This window comes from Eurytemora carolleeae, unplaced genomic scaffold, assembly GCF_000591075.1.
Source record: "Eurytemora carolleeae unplaced genomic scaffold, Eaff_2.0 scaffold310, whole genome shotgun sequence".
Lineage (NCBI taxonomy): Eukaryota > Metazoa > Arthropoda > Copepoda > Calanoida > Temoridae > Eurytemora > Eurytemora carolleeae.
The window spans coordinates 166600-192708 of NW_019396216.1; the positions used below are offsets into that span (position 1 = coordinate 166600).

The window sequence follows — 26109 nt, forward strand, 5'->3', positions numbered from 1 at the left end:
TCTCACTCGAACCCATACAGTAAAATACAAAACATTATATTCAATCCTTAGAACGGGTTTTAAGTTAATATTACATTTCTAATAAAGTGTGAGGTTATATACATAAACAAAGTTTAAGATCGTATAAAATATTAGGTTTTCTAACTAAGTGATAAATTTTCTAACAAAATGAAATGAGTTCTAATAAATTGAGAGAGGTTTTTAGAAATAGTGGTATTTTTATTTAATGATGGGAGTTCTAATAAATGATGGGAGTTCTAATAAATGATGGGAGTTCTAATAAATGGTTGGAGTTCTAATAAATGATGGGAGTTCTAATAAATGATGGGAGTTCTAATAAATGATGGGAGTTCTAATAAATGATGGGAGTCCAATAAATGATGGGAGTTCTAATAAATGATGGGAGTTCTAATAAATGATGGGAGTTCTATCTAATGATGGAAGTACTAAAAAATGATGAGAGTTCTATTTAATAATGGGAGTTCTATTAAATGATGGGAGTTTTATTTAATGATGGGAGTTCTATTAAATGATGGGAGTTCTATTAAATGATGGGAGTTCTATTTAATGATGAGAGTTCTAATAAATAATGGGAGTTCTATTAAATGATGGGAGTTAGAAGTTAAAAAGAGAATTTCTTTTTATAAATTTATTAATTTTTAATTTTTTCAATCCGGTAAACTTTTTTTATTTTATTTTTTTATTTTTGTCTGATGCAATTTTTTTCAGAGAAATTTAGAAATTTAAAATGTATGCATTACACTTTTGTATAATTCCCTATGTTCTATCATTTTGGTAAATATAAATATTTTAAAATTTAAATCAAAAGTAAATGATTCAATGGTTACATGACAACTTTTATTTTTCATTGAGGTTTTTTGCGTTAATTTATAATTGATTATAATTAATAATAGTAGGCAATTTCTTAAAAATTACATTTGCTCATATTTTGTCTTCCTCATTTGGTCTAGGTAGCCTACATGAAATTAAATTAATCACAGAATATCTTTTGTTAAACCTTCAATTGTAGTTTTTTTTCATAATAATCTTTCATATGAAAAAAAACTTTAAAAAAATGAAGCTCTGTAAATTAAATTGATGTTTTCATTACTTTAGATTGGTTTGAAACAATTCCCAACCCTATTCTCTCTCACTGGAGTCACATAATTTTCTTCTCAATATAATTGCGCAATTAATTTATGCAGTTTAAAACATAAACGTGTAGCTAGGGTCACAATTTAAAACAGGCTTTCAATCCTAAAAGCTCAATCATTTAAATAAAAATATATATATTTAAAGATTATAATGATAATATAAGCAAAAAATGAGGTTACCCTACTAGGTAATGATCCGATCTTTTACTATATATAACCTTCACTATCGAATTGATTAAAAATGAACAAAGTACAAAAACAGTATATAAAAACAAGAACTGGATTTTCTTGCATAAATGTTCTAATCTATTTGCATAAAGTTCATCAAACTCCTGAACAGTAAACATTGTAGTTGTCTGTATCTATGGCCCTTTTTTCTTTCAACAAATAATGAGAAAAAAGTATGACAATCCATTAACTTTTTTCTGAGGGCAACTCAAAATCGATTAAAGTTAATTTTATCTTTTTAAGTAAAGTATTATTTGATTCTGGGTCCGTCCTAGAGAACGATTTTTAGACCACCCCGGCCCCCCCCCCCTCCCCTCCTATCAATTTTGTACATGACCACAGACCACTAATTGTCAACAAAATTTGTATTATTTATTTTTATCATTTTAGGGTTAGGTTAAATTAAGACAATTTTTGGGCCGAGCGCTGCGTCTAGGACAGGCTAGGGGGCTGAGCGCTGCGACTAGGAAGGCTAGGGGGCCGGGGTCACCTGACCAATAATATCAATGTTTTGTATATGTGGGGGGAGGGCGCAAGGGGGGGGGGGTTCAAAAATTGTTCTCTATGAAATTACCGTTATTTTATTAATTCAGATTTGAATGAAATAAGTCCAATTTCCGGAGAAGTACATTTTACAAAAGAATTTTCGGATATTCGGATATTAATTTGATTTAATTTAATCATTCACTATACTGAACAACAAAAAAAGGTATTAAAGGGACAGACCGGCAATGTAATTGGTATTTTAAAGATCTGTAAATCCTGAGTTTGAGTTTGACATTCAAAATCATCCTTTTGGGTGGATACGTTTTCAGAATTTTTTTTTTTTATTAAATAATGACTACAAAAAAATGTGTACACAAAGTAAACTAATTAGTTGTTTAAGAACATGTTTATAACATAATTAACTATTATAATCGAAAATAAGTAATTTTATTTAATTATTAGTTTCTATAATCTCTCTTTAAATCACAAAGATTTTCTGCAGATTTTCCAGAATTTTTATTAAACAGACGACATTTGAATAATTTAAAAAATCTGCGAACAAATTCATAGAAAATAAGAAATTCAATATAATGATGAAAAAGGAAATAATTAATTCTAACTTCGATTTATTGACAAATTTCTTTTGAGATATATGTTCTTAAACATCAAATGAGAATTTATTAATTATAGAATTTTTACTATATTTTCGTTGTCGTTATTTATTAATTAAAAAAAAACGATTTTGAAACTACCTACCCAAATTCATGATTTTGAACGTCCGCTATGCGCTCAAACTCAGTAATTATACATCGTAGAAACGTTTTATATATCTCAAATGAATCCTAAAAAATTTGTCCACAACACTGCATACTCTTACATAGCTAGCCGGTCTGTCCCTTTAAGTATTTCTTCCTCATTTTTCTTTGTAAATCGTATTTAGCGACCATAATATTTTGCAATTTTTTTATTATCTCGTAAAGAATATATCAGGATAGTTTTTTCTAAACCTAAAATTCGGTGATGGTGATGGACCAAACTTCTGTAGAGTATATGTTAGTTCCTCATTTATTGAAAATATATTTCGATCTGTGTTGACCCTCGTCAGATAACGATAATAACCATCTTGAGATTGTTTTTGTCACAAAGATTAAAACAAAATTAAAATGTCCAGGACAAAATAAAAAATCTTTTCTGAACTTCTGTATTTATATTCATGTTGAACATTAATTAGGACATATTAATTAAATAATTAAATAATTAAATATTAGGTTACTGCTGGTTGGGCAGGGAGCTCCCCAACTGATAAATCTGATTGATCATTAAATATTAGGTTACTGGCTGGGCAGGGTAGTGAAGGTGCTCCGGCTGCTACCCAGTGGGTTGATAGATCTGATCCTGATCCATGTTCCAGGGGCCTAGCATGTGTTCCTTTTACCAGGTAAAAAAAAATTCAGTTTTAAAAAACTTTTCCTACGTTTATATTTTTTGTATTTTTTATTTGTTTTTTTTTTTGCGTGAATTTGTATTTTTATAGCTTTTTGTGGTATTGTAAAATTTGCACAAGGTAAACAATATTGAATCATCAATTTGTGTCTGTTTAACATTGGGAGCTTTGCTTTCACTTTTCTAGTTATATTTTTAATTAGTATTGTATTTGCCGCAAACATTTATTTGTGTTAATATTTTTATTTTTTTTTATACTACAGTCAATCTTACATATAAGAATACATAGCAAGAGCGCTTGAAATGTCGTCTTGAAATTTATTTAAAAATTTATGACTGCTGTAATGCTTCATCATTGGTCTGCACAAAAAGAAAGCATCGCAGCTTCAAGGGGTTGAATTTGATTTGTGAAAAAATATCCAAATATCATGTAGAGGCTAGGGGGCCGACCGCTACGGCCACATTTATCAAAATGACAAAGTTATAGCCGATATGTGGGGTTATGTTAGGTAAAGACATTTATTGTGCGTCCGACCTACAGAAAGATTACTTAATATTACTGTATTCGACCTACAGTAGGTCGAATACAGTGACTTGTTGGTGCATCCAACCTACAAAAGTTGTCCGACCTATTAAAGTTGTGCATCCGACCTACAGAAGAGTGCAACCAACTTGAGAAAGCTGTGCTTAACCGACATATACACTAGGTCGGATACACTTAGTTATTTTTTAATGACGTGTGTATCCGACCTACAGTACATCGAACCAACAGCAGTTTGAAGCTGCTGAAAAACCACGTGCGGGTATCGTCCGAATATCGTAGGGCGGATGTAACGTTGGGCGGATGTAATACAATTCATAGATGATCAAAAGTTTCATTAGGCTTTAAAAATGGCGTACTTTTTAAATTAAACCTGAAATATCTAGATGTAAATGGATGTGTGATGCAGCCAGAGATGGACTTCTTACAACAAATAAAACAGTAAGATTATAAACTATAATAGATGATAAACATAGAGATGGGCATATTCAACTTTTTTTTTATTTCGTTCGTTTATTGTTCGTAAACGACCCATTTCGTTCGCTTTTTTTAAATAGTAAAACAAATTTATTTGTTTGTGCTCAAAATTTTCCGTCCTTTTCCATCTATTTCGTTCGTTTTTTCACTGAAAGATCGTTCATTCCTTAAATTGTTCGTTCAGTCAAAAATACCAACGATTTTTCAAAACAAGTTTTGAAAAAATCGTTTGTTCAGTAAAAAGCTATCGCTATTTCAAATTCTTTTGAAAAATTCGTTTTCTTTTTGTTCTTTTTTAAAAAACGATAATTTTTTCAGTTTGTTTTAAAGATCCATTTCGTTCGTCCATGGTTCATTATTTTACCTGAACAACACCCTTTTTAACTAAAATTTAGTTTATTCTCAAAAATTTTGTTCATTCAAAATAACGATGCCCATCTCTAGATAAACTACATTGTTAAAGATTAGTTTTTGTTTCACATGTTTAGTACCAGGAAGTTGTACAAGAGAGGACCTGTGGCTTTAATTTTGAAGACCATTCTTCAGGTAAATTTCTACACTGTTGCAAGCTCTCACGCACAAATTGATGAAAATATTGCCACTTTCTTGTTTGAAACTCAAGCTCAAAGAAAAGTACTGTACAGTTCTATTAATTTTCGCAATAGTTGTTCCAAATCGATTGATGATAAGTTGGCATTTAAAAAACCAGGTGGCGCAAAGGCTAAAGTTGCGCTATTGTGCTGGGTACCGAAATGGCACCCTTAATTTCTAAATAGAGGATTCATATAATTTGATTTTAAAAATAAAAAAACGGGAATAATTTACGGTGATTCCGACTTTATTATTATATTAAAGTTTAAATTTTCATTATAATTTAAAAAATGTATAATTTCTTTGAAACCTAAAATACAAAAGACTCTTTGAGGTAACTGTTTGTGTTTTCATAGTTCTAATTTCTAAGATAGATCCATTGAAAGCTGTGCACAACGGTACCCCTAAAAGTTTTTTTCTGACCAAAAATAAATAGTTGCGGTAACTCTATGCAACAGAAACAACAAAAAGAATTTGCCCTTAAAAGTGACTGTAAGCGTAATTTCCAACAAGGCTATAACAGGGTGTCCCAAAGAGCTTTGTAATGTAAAGAGAAGGCATTGGGATTTACACGCAAAACCAGACCAGACGCCTCAATTGGGTTCAATAAGAATCCATAGAATGTCGTCTTTTCTATAATTTAAAAAGATATTAGGACTTTTTAAGCATTTCCATCACAAGAAAACTTCCGTTTTTACGTAATTTGTCGTTAGAAAATGCCATCTTTGCACGGAGGGCCACTTAAAAATTACGATCACAGTTCCTTTAACATAAGCAGTTTGTTTAGTGAATGTCTGCTGTGAGGATGATAGTGTATCAGAATCTAAATACTGTGACATGGACGAACCATCTAAACAGGTATCATCGTTGTCGTATATATCAATAAAATGAAGACGACTTTTTATCAAGCTTTTATTCAATATAGATATACATAAACATGGAAACAAAAATTGTAAACAATTCTAATGTGAAAAGAGCTTTTTAGAAAGAAAAGTCGTCTTTATAGTATTGGAGGTATAAACGCCGGCCACTATATAATATTGCTATTCATAATGCTGCCCACATTCCGATATATATTGTTTTATTAAGTTCGACCTTAACAACTGTGCATTTGTTGTTATGAAGCAAATTGTTGTTTTTTTTTCGCAGCTTTAAAAGTAACTTATTACTTATTAGGTAAAATATGTCTGTGTACAGGGTGTATGCATCATTTGTCGTGTTCATTAAAATCAAAATTGCTGATTGGCTGAGCTTAAAATTATGAATTTTTTTTGCATTCCTTAAATCGTAAAGGAATTGAGTTTTTGCCACAAATCCCAATTTTTTAATACCTATATCTCAACAACCAGATGATGCATACCTTTCATATTTCAAACTTACATTGTTTGATCCACCAGAATTGATAGTTTAAAATATCTACGGTCTACGACATTTGGTTTTAAAGAAATTAGGTTTCAAAAATCAGAGTTTGTGGCAAAGACTCAATTCCTTTCGCGGAATTCTTTTGCAATTTTTAGTGAATTTGTGGAAAATTTTGTTGTTTTTTTTCACGAAATTCAGCATCGTTTTCGCTTCTCTTCGCAAATTTTGTTTTCTGGAAACCCTACTATGAAAGCATCTCTGACTCACATGGTAACTATAAAATTTTGCCCTGACCAAGAATAAAAGAGATATTTGTGGTATTTATCTCTTTTAAAAGTTACTTGCTGGATTATGTCTAAGAAATAAAAGAGGACATTATAACTTTTTAATAATATGTTAGCTGGAAAAACGACGATATCTTCCATATTACAGAGCAAACAAAGTTTTTAAAAGACTCTTTGAATGGAGGATCATTTCAAATCATGCGTACAGTCCCTTTAAGGTTAAATCTGAGTGTGGTATGGAAGGAGGACAACTGAGTTTCTTTGATGAGCGGGTAGTGGGAGGAGACGATACTGTTCCTGGAAAATACCCCTGGACGGTTCTTCTCAGGTCCTTTAACATTCTCATTTCTACAGGAAATTACAGAAAAAAAACATGAATAATATTATATTTATTATTATAATTGTCAGGTTTCAGAAAAGCATAGGAATTATTATTATATATATATTATCTTTATAATTGTCATTTAACTGTAGAAAAATTATCGAAAGCCCTGTAATTATTTCTTTTTTTCTGAAACACCCATAATAGCACATATTTAAAATGGCCATATGATCGTAATTTTTTAGAATATGTTTTTTTAAAATATTTAGATAGTTAGCTAATATTCAACCAATTAATGATTAACTTTCCATCCAACGGATTAATGTTGCTAACTTTAATATCAATAACAAGAAGATTCTTCCCAAATCCCAGTCTGACTTTAAAAAGGAACCAGGGTTTAACGTAGCAATTTCATACACCTCGGCGTTTTAACGTGACGCCATTAAAAAAACATGAAATCGACCGATAAAAAGTCCTAAGCCAAAATGGAAAAAACTTGCCTGTGATACTTGAATTTTCTCATCTTTTACGTTATAATTTGTAGATTTTGTTGGTGCAATCTAAATTATGTAATTGGCATACAATGGTTTCACAATGGTTACAATTTGGTTGACTGATGTGTAGTTTTATGAATGTTTACAATGTTTAAACAATGCTGTGTTTTAGTTTGTTTATTGTTTACTCTGTTTCTTGTATTTTAAATTCTTATATTGTAAATAGGGAGGAGNCATTATGAAATGTGATAATTTGAAATACCAATTCACAAAGAAATATTTTTCCCTCACGATTTGATTTTTAAATACGATCTTTAGTGCATGAACATATAGTCTAATTTTTTATCTAAACATATCTTTTTATATTTCCGTACCTGCGACTACTGTTTCGTTCCTACTATTCAAACCAATATCCAATTTAGCAAAATTTCACGTGTATATTGGTGAATTTTTAAAATTGAGTTCCTTTAAAAAAAGTGAGTCCCATTGGCTCATTCGTATAAAATACACATAAGGGAGTGAGTAAAATATCAGGATTAGAGTTGTTTTACAGCACACTATAAAAGTGTTTAAAAAGAGTTATTACAAAAAATCCGCGAAAAATATCAGCAAAAATCTGCTTCAAAGTTTGTTTTTAATCTTTGTGACAGAAACAATCTCAAAAGCTGACGAAGGTCAACCCAGACCGAAATATGTTTTTAATAAATGTTGAACTAACATCTACTTTTTTTACTCTACAGAGGTTTGGTCCATCACCATCACCGAATTTTAAATCTGCTTTAAATCTTTCAAAATCTGACAAAAAATTAAAAATGGAATTTTTCTGCTCAAAAAAATTTGTCATTGTGAACGGTAAATAGAAATTTTTTATGTCTTATTTCTTGGGAATTGATTTACAAACTACACCAACATTTTTTTGTGCATCTTTTGTTGTTGTATTATATCTCTCTTACTTTCATGTGTCAATTGATTTTTATAAAATTTTGGGAACCGATTAGCAGAAATATTTTCCGATTCAATTTTGAAGAATTTTTTTTACAAAAATTTGTTTACCGTTTTTTCTGAAAACCAAAAAATTATCATTTTGATGAGTATATTTTAATATATATGAGCCTTAACATTAACTCTACAAATAAATTGTGTGATTATTTAAACAGCGTTTGTCTATATATATGTAGATGTCCGGAATGGAATCATTGCAGAGGTTGTTTTCAACAAAAACAATCTTGCAACAACTCACCTTACAATCTGCATATTTAAGGGATGACGGGGAACATTATCTGTGTGGTGGAGCAATCATTTCTCGGAAACATATTGGTTAGTTCTAGTTTTCTTTAAAGGAGTTGTAGACGTACTTTCGTTTAAGAGTTATACTTAATTGCAGGACCAAAAACCCTTTAAACAGAATTATTGAACCTGTCGTAAAATTGATTATTTTCACTGTGGGTTTTCTGTAAAATATCTGTGGATAAAAGCATAAAAGACAAAGAATGAAACCGATAGCAACACGTTTTAAGAAACAACACACGTTTTCTTGAGATTTAGGGGTTTTCCGTTCACAATAACCCTGAGGCAGAAGCCTAAAGATCAGGCTCTCTCTCTGTTTTGTAATTGATTGCTGCATGCGTGTAACTCCTTTGGGCTCTGCCTCAGGGTTATTGTGAACGAAAACCCCTGAATCTTGGGAAATACGACATGGAGTGTTCTATCTGTATTGTTATTAATATATGATAAGAATATAATGTTTTTAGTTACCGCTGCTCATTGTGCTAAGTCTGAGATTACAAATGCTGTGATTGGAGAAACTAATCGAAAAACCGAATATGATTGTTTGTATCCAGGTACGTACATTGAACACCCAGAAAGGGTATCAAAACCCGAATATGATTGTTTGTATCAAGGTACATTGAACACCCTGAAAGGGTATCAAAAACCGAATATATGATTGCTTGTATCCAGGTACATTGGACATTGAACACCCAGAAAGGGATGAACAGATTTCCTCCCCTAATTTCTAAACATTCCTAAACCTTGTACTAAAATTGAAATAAAAAAAATCCAGATTATTTCTGTATGTGAACTGGAAACAGGAATTTCACTAGAATCTCCCATGGGCCATGACAGCTCTGCAAGATATAAATAAAATTTATAGTCGCATATTGCTTTAAAATTAGTAATTGGTAAAATTCTGATCGATTTTTGAGTAAAATCATCTCATTTTAGATCATTTGGAATATGAACAGTCCCATCTCAGGGTAGAGATATGATATAACTTAACTTCAAAAAAATTTTTCATTAAAAAACCTCTATTTATTTTACTAATTTTACTTAACACATAAAAACTTAATTAACATTGAAATATATTTTAATCTTGATCTTGTTAAATTAAAAGTTTCTCATTCTTACTCAAACTTTCCAAACTAATTTCATTTAAAGGGACTGTAAGCGTAATTTCAAGTGACCCTCCAAGCAAAGATGACAATTACCGATTCACAACAGTACCCTTAAAAACTTTGTCTGATTGAGTATGATATATTAGATATCTAAATTTATAATTTTAAAATCTGATTATTTTCTATTGTGGTTTCTCTACAAAAGTGACTTGTGCATTTTTACTCTAGGATAATATTTAGGATAAAAAAAAACTTTTAGACCTAAAAAACGACATTACATATCACATTATTGATCAGATAAAGGATTCAAGGGTACCGTTGTGAATCGGGCATTGCCTTCTTTGCATAGAGGGTCACTTGAAATTACGCTTACTGTTCCTTTAATTTAGGAGACCCCTGTTCTGGTGACGAGGAATGCTTCAAGTCTATGAACTGTGCTCCAAAAGCTATCTTCAGAGAAATTAAAGAGGTAGGTACACAGAACAGAGCTGGGAACCTTTAAATGGTGGATATCGGGGATTAATGCTTGATACACTCTTCCTCTTAATCTCCAGATTATATCATGATTGTTCTCCTCTTGTTATCAATCTCCAGATTAATTAACCGATCGGGATTAAGGATATCCGATTCCAAACTTTCAGCTCTGGCAACTTTTGATATTTTGTTAATCTACAGATTGATTTAATCTTTATCTGATATTTCGCATGGTAATCGTTGTAGTCAGGGGATGAAGGGAGCTGTGATCAGAGAAGAAATAACTAAAATGAAGAAATGGAAAGGTCTGTTTTAATATAGATTCTAAAATTAAAAGTGACCACATGTATATCGAGATCAGGATTATGATTTTTAAAAAAAACAAAAGTTCCCAGCTCTGAGTTGAACACTTTAGAATGGGATATCCTTAATCCCGATCGGTTAATTGTCTGGAGATTAATAAAAAGAGGAGAACAAGCAATATTTAATTTGGAGATTAAGAAAAAGAGTGGATCAAACTTTAATCCCAATATGAACCATTCAAAAGTTCCCAGCTCAGAACAGATAACAAGGAAATATATGCTGAGCCTGTAAAGTTTTCACATTGTTGATGTTGGCTCCAAAAGCATTTACAAAGTCTAGCAATTCTTTTAGATTTTTGAGATTTATAGAAAATTTAGGGCTAATAGTCTTGAAGCAAATAGGACACCCATCAATAATTAATGCATGACAACATTAATCCTCATTTCTCTGATTTTTCTGTTTTCATTTGTAGATTTCTAAATTGTTTTTGAAACAATATTTCATCTTTATTTCTAGCGGCCTAGAATCGAGTACGTCAAGTCATTTTTATGTCGCTTATTATATACAAACAAACAAACACTCAGACCATGTCAAAAAAAATGAAATTTTAGTTTAGTGAACTATGCTTCCTAAAAGTAATAAGGATAAATCTTATTTTCATTATTAGTAAAGAAGATACAAACGCATATTATTTGAAGAATTTTTTTGATTTATCAGAATTCAATACCTATTTATGTCATTGTAATGGGTATTATAATTAAGTGCGAAAAAGTATTTGCCGGGATTTTGATTGTTGTTTATTTGCTTTATTTTGATCGAAAACAACAAAGAAAAAGTAAAAATCTCAGCAAAAACTGTTTTAAGCACGCATAATACCCATATTACAATATTATAAATAGTTTTATTCGGTTTTACTCTATTTATTTATAAGCAGGACTATACAGTTACTTAATCACCCTGTTTTAAGGAGATAAAGTCACAAAATCCCCCTACAACGGAAAATATTAGATATAAAAATTGAAATTTTAAGTGGAGGTTAAAAAAGTTACTTTTTCGCCCTGTTGTAAGACACCTATTCACCCTACAACGTGAAATATTAGGTGTGATAAATTCCCTCAAAATTGAATGAAAATTATACTGATTTGTAATATTTTTGTAGAGAATAATACACCCCGAGTACAATCCAAGCTTGGCTACTTCTGAATTTGATATTGCTGTAATCATCATCGATCCAATTAAATATGATCAGGTATTATCTTTTCTTTAAACTAAACATAATTTGAATTGACCCTCCATTTAAAGAGGAAGTTTCAATCTCAAATTTCTTAGTTGTAACTGCAGCCTGAATTAGCAAATCACAGAGAAACCAAAATTAAAAAATCAATTTTAAACTAGAAAAATAAGAATATCTGATTAATCAGAGAAAGTTTTAAATGTTACCATTGTAAATAGGACATGCATTAATGGCACTCTATAATTGGAGGGGAGCTTGATATTACAGAATCTATATTTTATTGATTTTAAATCTAAGAATAATCTATATTTCATTGATTTTAAATCTAAAAGTAATCTATATTTCAGTGATTTCAAATCTAAAAATAATCTATATTTCATTGATTTTAAATCTTAAAATAATCTATATTTAAGTGATTTTAAATCTAAAAATAATATATATTTCATTGATTTTAAATCTAAAAATAACATATATTTAAGTAATTTTAAATCAGAAAATAATATATATTTCAGTGATTTCAGATCTTAAAATAATCTATGTTTCATTGATTTTAAATCTAAAGATAATCTATATTTAAGTAATTTTAAATCTAAAAATAGTCTATATTTAAGTAATTTTAAATCTAAAAATAATCTATATTTAAGTGATTTTAAATCTAAAAATAATCTATATTTCATTGATTTTAAATCTAAAAATAATATATATTTAAGTAATTTTAAATCTAAAAATAATCTATATTTCAGTGATTTTAAATCTAAAAATAATCTATATTTCAGTGTTTTTAAATCTAAAGATAATCTATATTTCATTGATTTTAAATCTAAAAATAATATATATTTCAGTGATTTTAAATCTAAAATTAATCTATATTTAAGTAATCTTAAATCTAAAAATAATCTATATTTCATTGATTTTAAATCTAAAAATAATCTATATTTCAGTGTTTTTAAATCTAAAAATAATCTATATTTCAGTGATTTTAAATCTAAAAATTATCTCTATTTCAGTGATTTCAAATCTAAAAATTGGCTGAAATTTTTTAAGGGAATCCTTGCGTATCCCAGGGATTAGAAGGGCTAACATTTTTTTTTCAAAATTCAAATTTTTTTCTTTCAAAAAAGATTTCTATTTCAGTGGGCTAAACCTGTGTGTCTGCCAGACATTGTAAATTATAACCCTGTTCAGACTTTAAAAGAACAACTGATTATGGCAGGTGAATTGTAAAACGTAAAAAATAGGTAATCCACTAACTTTAGTTTAAAAAAAACGTTAAGATCCAGGGTGTCCCAATAAACATGGGAATTACGAGTTAACCTTTAAATCGTCTTTGATTCCCGATAGTTGAAAAATGACAAAGAGTGCAGAAAATAAAGACAGAATATCTTATGAGATTTAAAAATTTGGTCTGAAAAGAAAATATAAACAGAAAATTACAAATTAACGAACCACTTGAAGGCACATTACTATTTACAGGTTGGGGAAATAAACAGGACTCTCAGAAAAGCCGGCAACAAGAATCTGCTACTATTCTGCAAAGTCTAGCTTTACAGTAAAATGTTATCTAATATCTTATTTATCTGGATTGGAACTGGTTAATTTGGTGTAGTGTCCCGTTATACCTGGTATCAAGGTTATAATGCAAGGAAAGTTAATTGTAGCGTTTACTCTGCGTACATATTGCATCAGTCTTCGTTTAGTATCTGGGGAGGATAAAAGAATGATTTTTTTTACGTTTTGATAATTCACATGATAGTTTTCTATGGCCAGAATATTTCATTGATTTTTTATGTGAAAGATGGATCACATATCAGGCTGTGACACTGACATCCGTCTTTTGTTTACATTACCGCCCAGAGACATTACGCTGCAGTTCATAAGATGCGTACACCTCTGTAATAACTTTCCTTGCATTATAACCTTGCCTGGTATAATCTGTATGTGTACTGTACAGCACCCTCTAGCTGGTCAGATGTCCCGGTTCTTGAAATGAATAGGACTTAACAGTGGGTGTAAACCAAAGAAAATAGAATATATATTACAGTGAAATTTAAACCATCCCTCGGTATGAATTTTTTCAGTCCCTTTCAACCTGAAAGAGAGTTCAAAGTGCACAAATCATGTAAATGTTAAAAAATTATATGCAGTAGAGTACATTAATACAGTATGTTCCCCAAACTATCCATTTCATTTTCGAATTTTTTTAAGCTGGTAAATAAACTTTATAAAATGAATTAGGTGAATAAAAAACATCATTTGATTTATAGTTATAACGGAAAATCATCGTTTGTAAAATGAAAGGCATATAGAGTCTATGTGAAATAATCATTGGTCAATTATGAAACCAGCCTATTTCATAATTTTTTTTAAAATATTAATTTTAGATTTTCTATAAAATAATGTTCCAGGGCCCAAAAGGTTATATAGCACAAATATGTGAAGTACACCTGCGAGTCTGCGGTATGGAAACAGTACAACAAAATGGCTGTTTTACACTTTTTTCTAGTAAATTCCCCTCTAATATATATTCTATTCTCTTTGGTGTAAACCTTGGATATTCAAAACTTTGAATTTTTGATCAAGCAGAATTCTTTTTTTGAAATATCAAAGGCACACCGTCACACGACATTAGATAAAAGAAAAATATAGAATGAGGCGAGTGTTCAGATTTTTTCGTATTATAGAGTTTATAGACGCTTCCAAGGAACTATATAAAGGAACGCCCAACTCAGATATACGCATATTATGTACTGTACACGTGGGATAACTGTAAACAAACCTGCAGTGCCCCTCCTCAAAAGTTGAAGTGAAAGGACTACAGCTCTGATGTGATATTACAGTCTAACAAAAAAAAACAAGTTAATACATCAAGTTAGAGAGAATACTTGATTTTTGGCTTTCTGGTCAATATGGAAAATACAATAGCAATATATTCTTATTCCACCCTTTGGGCCCTTTTCCCTCAAAAATGATGTGTTGTCCCTGAATTCTTTGTTTTGATCTCCTCCCACTGCAGTACACAGATTTGACGCATGAGATATGGCGGTTCCTGGTCTATATATTTCTTGGACGCTTCTAACAGAAGCTGAGGAGATTTAATCTTATAATTCAATTATGTTCCTCATACAGGGCGTCCCAATAAATATGGGAATTCATGTGACGATTTTGATATCTTCTTTGTAAATGATTTTTTGATTTAGGTCGCCAATGGCTGATAGGAAAGCTTTAATCCGTCTGCTAGAGTTCAGAATTTGTTTGATACAGGGTGTCCCAAAAAACATGGGAATTCAGTGACGAATTCGATATAGTCTTTGTTATGAATTAGCATTGCAATACCTAATTTCAAAAGCCATAATATTATTATGTCTGCTAGAGTTTATTTTTTGAAAACGGTAAATGGCTGTAAAGATGTGTCTATAATGTCTCCGCAAGATGAATAGTGAAGACGGACAAGTTTACACTGTTTGTATACTGTAATTTTCTTGTTTTACTAAGTACAACCGTATGCAGTCAAAACATAAACAAACAAAATGTCAACATAGCAGACGAAACTCTTACAGATTACAGCTTTCTCACTATACTAAATCAAAGAGTTATTTAAAAAGACGATATCGAATTCGTAACTGAATTCCCATGTTTATTGGGACACCCTGTATGTTTTTATTGGATACTGTATTGTTCCTAATAACATCAGAAATTCGTGTAAACAAGCACAGTACAGTTGTTTCTCTTTGCTGTTTATCATACAGAAATGTTAAAGAACATCATACAACGTTTTGCAGAATAACAAAATAGTCTTTTACTGTTTACATAAAATATACTCTAGCAGACGCAAATAGATTATCAAGGGCAACAGAGAAATGAACCATTTTTACACAACGTCACAAGTGTCAAATATAACAAGCAAAACGAAATTTGCTCACACTAATTGACATGTTTTCCAAGATTAAATAAAAACGTGTAAAAACAGAAAATAAAGAACACTATTTTACTGCAAGAAAAAATTTATTCTAAAATTATCACTATTCTTAATAATTTTGTCGGACACAAAATTTATACACACAATTTATAAACTAGCAAAAAAAATACATTTGTAAAGAAATCTAACATAAAAAACTATTTGCAACTGCAAGATCAATTTTTACGGACTACTGTTATCCTGTAATTAAGAGAAATATATGCTGATAGTGAAGACAATTTTGTGGGCCCTTGGGCACGCAAAATTCAGTCATTTTGAAGTTACAAAAGTTACAAATAAACTATGCGATCCATTTGTGAGTGAATGCAAAATCATAAATCTGTTAATAAATTCTGATTCATACATTTTTTAGAGATTTAGGAGCTGATGCTTGTCAGAAAGCCCTCAATTACAACATTACAGGTTGTTTTAAGTTACTCATACATTTTTTATTGAAAAATTGCTAAAGATATTAGTCAGGCAAAGGAACTGCAGTTGCTGTGGCAAACAATGGCTAAGAATGTTTTCACTTAGAAAATCTCATTCAGTAAAAAATGACATTCAGCTAAAATGACGTACACTGTCTACGCTAATGAATTTAAAATTTTCGTCTAACAAAATTTGAGATGCTTGTGCTCCAATAAATTTTGTTAGATGTAAATTTAAAATTTTTTAGAGTGTGGTTGCAGAAATATTGCAGCGCCGAATTTATAGTTTGACATATGAAAGGTCTTTGAAATCTGAGCTCGCGATTTAAAAAAAATTGGGAAATATGACTTAGGTCTCAGCTGTCTTTGAGACCAATTTGTGACTTGAGCTTTCGGATTTAAGTGCATATAACTTTTCACAGAGTTGGGTTTATTAAACTGTTGTAATAATGTATTTAGGGGGTTTTCATGAATTTTGGGATTTGGTTAGGTGTTAAATAATCGAAAGGTATAACAACAAAAAACGGGGTAATCAACATCCTTGTTGTAGTCATAAAATCACGCACCAATAACAGAAAAATAGTTAAAAATTTCTTTTACAAGTGAAACAAATAAAAGAAGAAAGTTATATTAAACAATGAACTAAATTACCGATGTTTCCTGTGTGTATCTTTGTACCCATGGCTTGGAGCTCATCTAAAGTTTCTGTTCCTGATTACTTCTCAGGACTCAGATCGTCCGCCATAACACATGGGAAGTTGGAGTTGGAGTTTCTCCATCCTCTTTTGAATAGGACTGGTCCCAACTCTGTGTATCCTAGCCAAAAACTCCGCCCTGGAGATTTAAACTCCCGCCCTTCTCTGTTAGTGCAGAATTTGGTCAGCGGCAGAAACAATGGGTCAGTGCAGATAAAGCAGGGTTAGATAACTCCGACCAAAGGAATTGGCTACATTAGAATAACACCCAACGTTGAGCCTAATTTGCCACTAAAACCAACCAAGGTCTGTTTTGTTTGCATTGGGCCTATTTCTGTAAGTAAAGTTTATGGTTTGTTGCTCCCGTTTAGAAAGATATAAAAACTGCAAAACGGGAGTTGGCTCGAAGTATTAATCATTTCCTTTTATTTAGCTAATCAGCTGTGTGGTGGTGTCCCCGGAGGTAAAAGTGTGGGAGCATGCCAAGGAGACTCTGGGTCTCCTCTCATCAGAAAAACAAAGGTAGACTAGGGGAGACTAGAGTAAATGTCGTCGTTCTGTATGAATTAGTGGTTGCAGTTTTTTTACACCCAAGTGTTATAGATCTCGGAAATCAGGAAGTTAAGTTTGGTGTTCAGTGTTTTATGTCAATTATTAAACACTATTCAGGGGATATTAGTTCCAAAACTAACACTTGGCCTATTTCTAACACTGAATGTTGGGCCAAATCTGCAAAGTTATCTTTTTACAGAGTATATATCATTAAATCCAAGACGAGTAGAACAAAATTAAACCATATATCTATAAAAAATGGCTAAAACTATATATTGGAACAATTAATGTCAATTTTAAACTAATAATAAGATGTGATAATTAGTTTTTGATGATTCTTGATTTCATTTTCGAACATATCCCTATTTTGAAACAATTACCGGATTTCAGCTCATGTCGCGTTTTCAGAACATATTCTGGTTTTGGGACAATTACCGGAATTCATATCAATGTCAATTTTCAAGTATGTCCGCACTTATAAAACAAAACATGATTATTTGATAAGGTAAAATATGAACAAAATAGAAAATAAAAACAAACTGTTCTTTTATAATTTAAAAATCATTACAGTATTTAGAAATCAAAATATTAATAGTTGTTCTTACAATATAGATTAAACTAGAAATACGGTAAACTGTTTGTTTAAAACGCTTGAAAATAAATCATCTTTATTCTCTAATTTAACAGATAAAATGTGGAAACTTAGATTCTAGAATTAATATAAAAGTTAATTTAGTTTTCATAAGATAATTTTTGTTTTCAGTGATTTATTTTGTAAGTTATGAAAGTGGTTATTGTTTTAAATTGTGGATTATACTCAAAAACTGGAAAGTGGGTTTTGTCTCGAAAAATGGTTCAAATTCAGGATATTTTCAAAAATGGAAAACCTAACATTGTCTTGAAAACGGTCAAGAGCTTTAATATAAAAAGAACTCCTGTTATATTTTTATTTTAATAAAAGTTTAAAATTGGGGATTTTTGTCCTAATCATGTTTAATAAAATGTTGGTTATAGTTTTTATTATCGACTTTTACTCTGGATATGGGCTGGGATCCCAAAACCTCAGTCTTTCAATTTGTGCCCATTCAGTGTTATAAATGGGCCAAGTGTTAGTTTTGGAACTAATGTCCCCTGCCATTGGTTAATTTTTGTCAATGCAGTTCAACTATGTCTCGCTAATCATGAAACGATCCCAGCAATTGAAAATCAACTTTTACTGTACTGTTGTGCTTTTCGATTATTTGTAAATTAAAATCTTAATCAATGACTTAGTACAGGGCCGACTTTTAACCAGCTAGAGAAAGCTGAACAGTACACAATACGCTATATACGTTCTAAAGCACAACGTGACAGATACGCCAAATGAAATTTGTGAAATTTGTGATACGCCAAGTGAAATTTGTGTTTCTTGCTTTAAAGTTTTTAAATAAGTTTTTAAAAAAGTGTTTGCGGTTGATATATGATTTGATCAATAATAAATGCAATGTAATTTTGCAGACCAACCAATTTGAGCTGATCGGGCTTGTCAGCTTCGGTTTAGATCATGGATGTGGAAACCCTGAAGTAGTGTACACAAGAGTAACAGCTGATCTCGTCAAGTGGATAAATATGGCTGCCTTCAGTTAACCATCTTTAACGGCACTTTAGACGTAATTTTGAAATTACTATTCATTTTTAGAGGGCCATGTCCGATTCACAGGGCTTCCTTTTCAAATCTTAAACGTGTTGAATTCTGACACTCCTTCTTTTTAATCTTTTGCAAATAGTTATAAAGAAACCAAATTTTTAAAAATAGATGTCTTATTTATTGTCTCATTGTCTGGTTTAAATGGTACAATTGTGAGTTTGCAAAGGCCCACTTTAATCGGAGGGTCACTTGAAATTACAAAGACAAATTACAAAGATATATATATGTATATTAGGTTGCTTTGAGGTGACAATTGTTATTTATAAACTCTTTTAAATCTTTGTTTTAAAAAGTTGACAAAATAAAGTTAATAAAATTTATGAATAATTGTATTTCATTAAACACAAAAAAACGTAAAAAAGAAAATAACAGAAAATTTATTAAATTGTTTAATAGGCAAACGCTTTTAAGATTCTTGTTTTATATTGATAGAATATTTTATCTTACACTCAAACTTGCATTGTTTGTTACAACAATGGAACAGTTTTAAATTTAAAACTTTTAAAATTGTCCTTGATAGAAAAGGTTGACTGCAGAAAGGTGACATCCAGTTTTAAGAAGCATATAAAGTAGTAAAGTATGGAAATCCGTTAATATAGGGAAGAACATGCTTTAAGAACTTTATCCTGATTTTTGAATTAAAAAAAAAAATTCATATGCAGTTAATGTTTTTAGGGACTTCTTTTTACAATTCAAAGTTAACAATAATGTCCGCTGCCAGTGCGCTAAAACTCATATCAGGAGGTTTCCAGAAGTATGGCAGACCTTCATGACTCTGTACCACGTGCTCACTGCTCTGGAGCGCGGCTTGCGCCTTTACCATGCTCTCCTTTATTCTATTATCCAGCTGACTCCAGTATTGTTCTGTATCCTCGTTATTTACATTCACACTATCCTTGGTTTCAAGAGAACAGGGGTTAAGATCAATAACGTCTTTATGAATAGTCTCACTCAAGTTCTCAATTGGAATTTTTAGCGTCATTCCTGGTAGGACTGGAGTCTCCATTAATTTGTTCACCATTTTTAGAAGGGAAATTGGAACATCATACCTGAAATGTTTTTCATCAAACACCAAAATAAACAAATGATTTGAATGTGATACATTTTGTATTTAGAGTTACACTTAAAGAATGAGACTTATGGTAACACTTATAGTAATTAACCAGAAAACTGTAGGATAAAAAGACGACATTAAAACAACACTGAAGTGCATTTAGGGTTTCCACAAAATGGCTAAATCTTTTTCGCGCAATTTTTTTTTTGCGAACTTTTGTGCTATTTTTGCACATGAAACGCAATTAGTTTTGTGCGGTTTTGCGCTATTTTTTTGGCGCAATTTGCGCAAAACCGGAAATATTTTTTGCGAAAGTTGCACATGAACCGAAATTTTAGTTTTGTGCAAATTGCGCAAAACCGCAAGTTTAACACAAAATGTAACTTTTTAGGCAAATTGTCAAAAATTAATATTCTAAGCTTAGAATTAAACAACTGAAGATTTATTCCATACAAAAAAAATAATATTAACATACGAGTATGATAACGATTATACAACACTCAATTGGTTACTTCCAGTTACAAAAAGTTTAAATTAAGGGACCAAAATTAATAAAATAGAAATTAGAGAGTGTGAAACTTGGCAATATTTTAATCCTAATAAATAATTTCAAGTGAATAAGGTGCGCGCCCGTGAGATTTGAACTCTTTTCCAGAATTTTTCCAGAATTGAATTCTAAGAAACACACACCGTCACCAACCGTTTGATTTTTACGAAATTGCGGAATTGCGCAAAACTCTAGTTGCGGAATTGCGCAAAACTTGAGTGTCGCAAACGCGGAATATGGCAATTTTACGCGAAATGACTTTTGCGAATGATTGCGCAAATTGTTGTTTTTTCGCGCAAAACTGATGCGCAAGGAAAGAAAAGTTTTGCGCTTAATTCCGCAAAAATTGCGCAAAAGTTTTGCGAATGGAAACCCTAAGTGCATTTGATTTTGATACAAAGCAAAAAATTACTTTGCAAGTAAGTTAATTAATCTATTATTAAGGGAAATGGGTCTGCTTACACTGCACAACTGTGCCTTATTTTCATTGGACTATTTTAAGGCATAACTTGAGTCTACAGGTTGACTTCCTATTCCAGAATTTTCTGATAATCACTGTATCAGAATTCATTCCTCTTTCTGCATGTACACATTTCTTCTTTCTTTGCCAAACCAAATTTTGGAACAATTAATTAAAGACTCTTTCTTTATAGGTATAGGTATAGTCAATCCAAAGCAATTGAGTTTTTGCCACCAATTCTGATTTTCTAATCCCTATATCTTTGAAGCCCAATGTTTAATATTTTAAACTATAAATTCTGTTGGGTCAAATATTCTAAGTTTAAAATATCAAAGGTTCACACAATAAAATACGAAATTTTTTTAGGTTTTTTTATCTTTACCTGACAGAGATTGATCTAAGTGTTTCGTCAGTTTGTACTACATGTCCTAAAATATGCTTGAATATATTTCTTTTGCTAAGAAGTTTTTTGTTTAAACCGGCCTCACATATAGATTCAGCCTACTTATAAAAAGTCTCATCAATTTTTGAGACACCGGGTCGACTTTGAGGTGTCCCAACGCCTAGAACTTTGATATTAGTGTTCAAACTCACTTTTGCTTTTCTGTAGCCCTTTACATATACATTTCACCGTGAAACACTTGTTGTTAGCTTTGTTTTTTAGAAAGTAATTGGCAAAATTCTCATCGATTTTTGCTTGAGAGCTTTCAACTTTCAACATAATTGAACATAATTGAAAGCATAGAATTGCTTCTTGACTTTAAATTGTTTATTAAATTATTCCAAGTTATCAGGAAAAAATTACTTGGCACACCAGGAACCATATCAAAAAAACGTACCTAAAAATTCAAACTTTAAAAATAAGTGCCTTTAAAAATTTAAAAACCTTGCTAAAAATTCAGATATTAAAGAAAACATGCCTGAAAATTCAAACATTAAAGAAAACGTGCCTGTTTAAAAAGTAAGATCGACTAAACCTAAGAAAAAAGATCCTGGTTAAGACAAAGTAACTTAACGGCTGTCAAAAAATGAAAAAGGAAAAAAAAACAAAGACATATTAATAATTCAAACAGTAATTAATCTGTCTAAAATATTTGAAAAATATATCTGCCGTAAAGTAACTTACTTAATAAAAATTTACTTTAAAATTACTAAAATTTACTCGAAAAGTAATTAAATTTTAAAAATTTACTTAAAACTTAAATTATTAAAGTTGCGTGCCTAAAATAAAAAATAACCTTTGTATTTTAAAAAGTCTGATTGTCTTGAGCCATAACGAGCCACTCTGCAAATATAAGTCATTATTTATAATGTGAATAATACAACAAAAAGTAATTTTTCAAGAAAACAAAAAGAATAATCACAGTCTTGTGATGAAGGACAAAACTTAATTTTAAAAAAATACGTTCTAGTTTATTTTTTTAAAAGTTTTTATCTTACCTCTTCTCCGAACTTCTGATGAGGGAAGTTTTTTCATTCATTTTTCCTACTCGGAGATCATATTTAATCATTTATCTGAAAAAAAGAAATCTAAGATAAAATTAACTCAATTTTTTAATAAAAATTTTTTATACTAGGTTGGATTTTTTGCTTGATTAAAATAGACTCTTGTAAAGAGAGAAGTATCTAAAAAGGCTAAAGTTAGTAAATTACATATCTTTTAATATTCTATTTAAGAAATTAAACGATTTTTTGGAAGACTAGCTTTGAAACCCAACTTTGCCTGCAAAAACATGAAACAACTCGACCCACTACATGGAACAGAGTTTTTGCAAACAAACTCAAATTTTCTAATCTCTACATCTTTGCAACTTGATTGTGTTAACCTTTCATGTTTAAAACTTTAGACTATTTGATAATTCAAAGGTTAAAATATCAAAGATCTACGACAACGAGGGTTGCAAAGAGATATATAGGTTAGGAAACTGCAGAAGTGTGTAACAAAAATACATTTAGAATCTTCAAACCAAACTACGAACATTCCCATGGTTCAAACGAGTTCCCCAATCAATGTTTGGTGCAAATAGGTCAAAGAGTTCGTGACTTAAAATCGGAAATACAAAAAGAGAGATTACTACTTTATATATTTAAAGGTATTTTTTCCCTCCCTCTGATGAGATATGTTCAGTTGACTACAGTTCAGGTGTGTCAAATTTTATTTCTTACCATCTGAAGTGACCGGCGTTGCCCGTGGAATTTGCCTTGTTACCCCCGGGATATCCCTGGGTTTCTTAAAAAAATGTCCACCCATTTGGTCCAGCCGTTTGGCCGGCTACAGGGAACAAATATATGAATGTCTTGTTTTATTATATAGATGACTTAAGAATAAAGAAAAACTTTTATTATTAAGTAAAATAACTGAATACTCTCATCTATCTCTAATTTTCTAAATCCTTAATATTTTTGCAACCTGGATTTTAAGAAATCAATTTCCTTTCGACACTTCACTGGACTTCATGATACAGACTAAAATGAAATACTAAAGATATATCCTTATCTGTTACAACACTCTAATCTATTACTCATGGAGGCTTAAAAACAGGGAGCAATTATTCAATTATAAATAAAGTGATTGTTCACGTAATTTTAATTCTCCATTAACAGAGTGGTATGTCCGATTCACAACAGCATCCTTTAAAGCTATATCTGATAAAAATGCATCACCGGTATCCATCATATTTTTTTACTTCAATTGTGGTTTGTCTGGATATTTACTTGCGCATTTTGACTTCATGGGGACACTGGAGAAAATGTCAGAATTAAACATTAAAGAATGAAAACCTTTATTGACCAGACAAGGGTTCAAATCTGGCATACCTCTTTTTAAACGAAAGAACACTTTGAATAATAATGACAGTCCCTTTAAATATTAAAAATCTATGACCGAGAAATATTCCAATCAAATCATAGAGGCTGAAAAAAGTAAATCATTCAATTGAATTTACTTCTAAAGGTCATAAAACAATGATCTCTCTTTATATTAATCCTCCAATTATTGCAAATAATATTTCATAGTATAGTTTCTTAACCAGGTGTAACTTGTAACTGCAGAATCAGGGATGTTATATAAGGATAGAAAGCTGTTTGTTTGTCCGATCATAACTCAAGAACCCCGAGACCGAATTGCCTCAAATTTTGATTGGGAAGCTCGAGAGAATCAAGGAAAACAGTCTCAGCTTGGTTTTAAGATTCTAAGTTGAGTGGGTCCACTTTTAAAAGGAAAAATAGCGAGAATCGTAATTTACGACAAAACGCGGGTAAACGGCTGGAGTAAGTATGAATATCCTGGGCAACCCTGGGTTCTCAAATATCTAAAAAATAAAATTTTAAAAATATAAAAATTTTAAAATATACAATTAAAGGAAATTTAACTATTTTGTAAGATGGAAAGCTAGAATTATGACGTTAAAAAATATATTCTTATCAGACTTGTAAACTCAACCGTTTTCTTGCGTCATTTTCACTGTCATCTTTTGCGTCATTTTTAATGTCAGCTCTTGCGTCATTTTCACTGTCTATATACATCTTTTGCGTCATCTATTCACGGTTTTATCTTAATGAAAAACAGTTCACTATCGTTGTTAGATTTATATAGAACCCGTGATAACATTATATATAGAACTCGTGATAACATTATATATAGAACTCGTGATAACATTATTTACTTTTTATCTAGTTTACAAGCTTAACAACACGTGATGCAAACTTTTGGACAGGAACTCCAGAGTGCAATAATTTCTTTCAAAAATAATTGCTATTAATAAAAAAGTACAAAGTCCTTTTGTAAGTAACCTTGTAATTGTATAATACAAGCACTGCCAACTGCTGTATGTCAACTGAAATATTCGTAAAAACCCGAGAAAATGGGTGGGTATACGGGGAAGGGCGGGGGGAGGGGAGCAATTGACCGCTAGAGAAAGGTGAAATTATTTTGGAACTGCAAATTGCCATGCACTGAATTACATATCCTGTAAATACGTAACATAATTGTATTAATCATGTGATATGAATAACGATTAACGACACAGGAATTATAATTACTTCAAATTTTAATAATAGATTATCAACAGTGCAAATCTCACCTTTCATTAGCTATTGAGAGAACTTAGATATCTTTAAAAGTTTATTAAGTTATTAGCGTTTGATAATTAACATTAAAAAACCCTGTATTTAATTAATCAAGTATCCATTTAACTTTTTTAAAGATTTTTTATTAGAAAAAAAAGCAGGAAATCAAGTTTTAATTGGAATAAAAAGGAAATTTTTTCTTACAATATATTTTGTATTCATTATTTTAATCCCTAAACTTACTCTTGAATAAATGGTGTGTAGCCGAAACATTTATTTCTTTGTTGACTCTCATCTAATTTATAATGGTTAATTGATATACAATAATCATAAAAGATTAAAATATTTTTTTATTGTAATACAGGGTTACCTTTAAAAGATGAGACTGTAAAGACAACCTGAAACTCTGAAGAAATGACGACCCCAAGTCTTTTGCCTTGGATAAAGTCTTTTGATGACTTATTTAACGATTTGGCAAAGAATGACACAAGTTTACAGAGGCAGAGAATCATAATGTAAGGAAAAAGACAGTATAACTTCCGTACAGTTGACTCTAAAGTCTCATCCTTGGAGGGTAAACTGTATAGGGACTGAATTGCATCAATGTCGTCTTCCTGTAGCCGTCGATTAATAATAATAATACTTATCTTAGAATAGTTCTTTTTCTAATGCATAGGAACATGGGACTATGTCGTCTTCCTTTAGCCGTGGATTAATAATGATTTCACATTGAAATAATTCTTCTATTTCTAAACATGGACTGAATTGCAAAAATGTCGTCTTCCTTCAGGATTGTGTTAACCTTTCATGTTTAAAACTTTAGACTATTTGATAATTCAAAGGTTAAAATATCAAAGATCTACGACATCGAGGGTTG

General features: G+C 30.8%; 2 protein-coding genes across 5 annotated transcripts; one reads left to right on the forward strand and one right to left on the reverse strand.

The window, feature by feature from the left end:
* Positions 1 to 727: 727 nt before the first annotated feature.
* On the forward strand, positions 728 to 19143 carry LOC111698385 (transmembrane protease serine 9). 4 transcript variants are annotated; one of them, XM_023468703.1, is made up of 15 exons: positions 728 to 795; positions 3199 to 3306; positions 4239 to 4293; positions 4818 to 4875; positions 5699 to 5778; positions 6785 to 6894; positions 8644 to 8699; positions 9134 to 9223; positions 10165 to 10244; positions 11712 to 11801; positions 12921 to 12999; positions 13260 to 13335; positions 16115 to 16164; positions 17298 to 17386; positions 18914 to 19143. In XM_023468703.1, the coding sequence occupies exons 1-15, from the start codon at positions 749 to 751 to the stop codon at positions 19040 to 19042; spliced, it is 1197 nt and encodes a 398-aa protein (XP_023324471.1). In that variant the 5' UTR covers positions 728 to 748; the 3' UTR covers positions 19043 to 19143. The 4 variants fall into 4 exon arrangements, with proteins under 4 accessions (XP_023324471.1, XP_023324473.1, XP_023324472.1 ...); XM_023468705.1 differs by having other exon boundaries at positions 5708 to 5778; XM_023468704.1 differs by having other exon boundaries at positions 4824 to 4875.
* A 55-nt stretch (positions 19144 to 19198) lies between these two features.
* Positions 19199 to 22675, reverse strand: LOC111698386 (uncharacterized). The gene is made up of 4 exons (XM_023468708.1): positions 22605 to 22675; positions 22403 to 22449; positions 21547 to 21592; positions 19199 to 20152 (listed from the first exon to the last, which is right to left on the reverse strand). The coding sequence occupies exons 1-4, from the start codon at positions 22673 to 22675 to the stop codon at positions 19789 to 19791; spliced, it is 528 nt and encodes a 175-aa protein (XP_023324476.1). The 3' UTR covers positions 19199 to 19788.
* Between the last annotated feature and the right edge of the window lie 3434 nt (positions 22676 to 26109).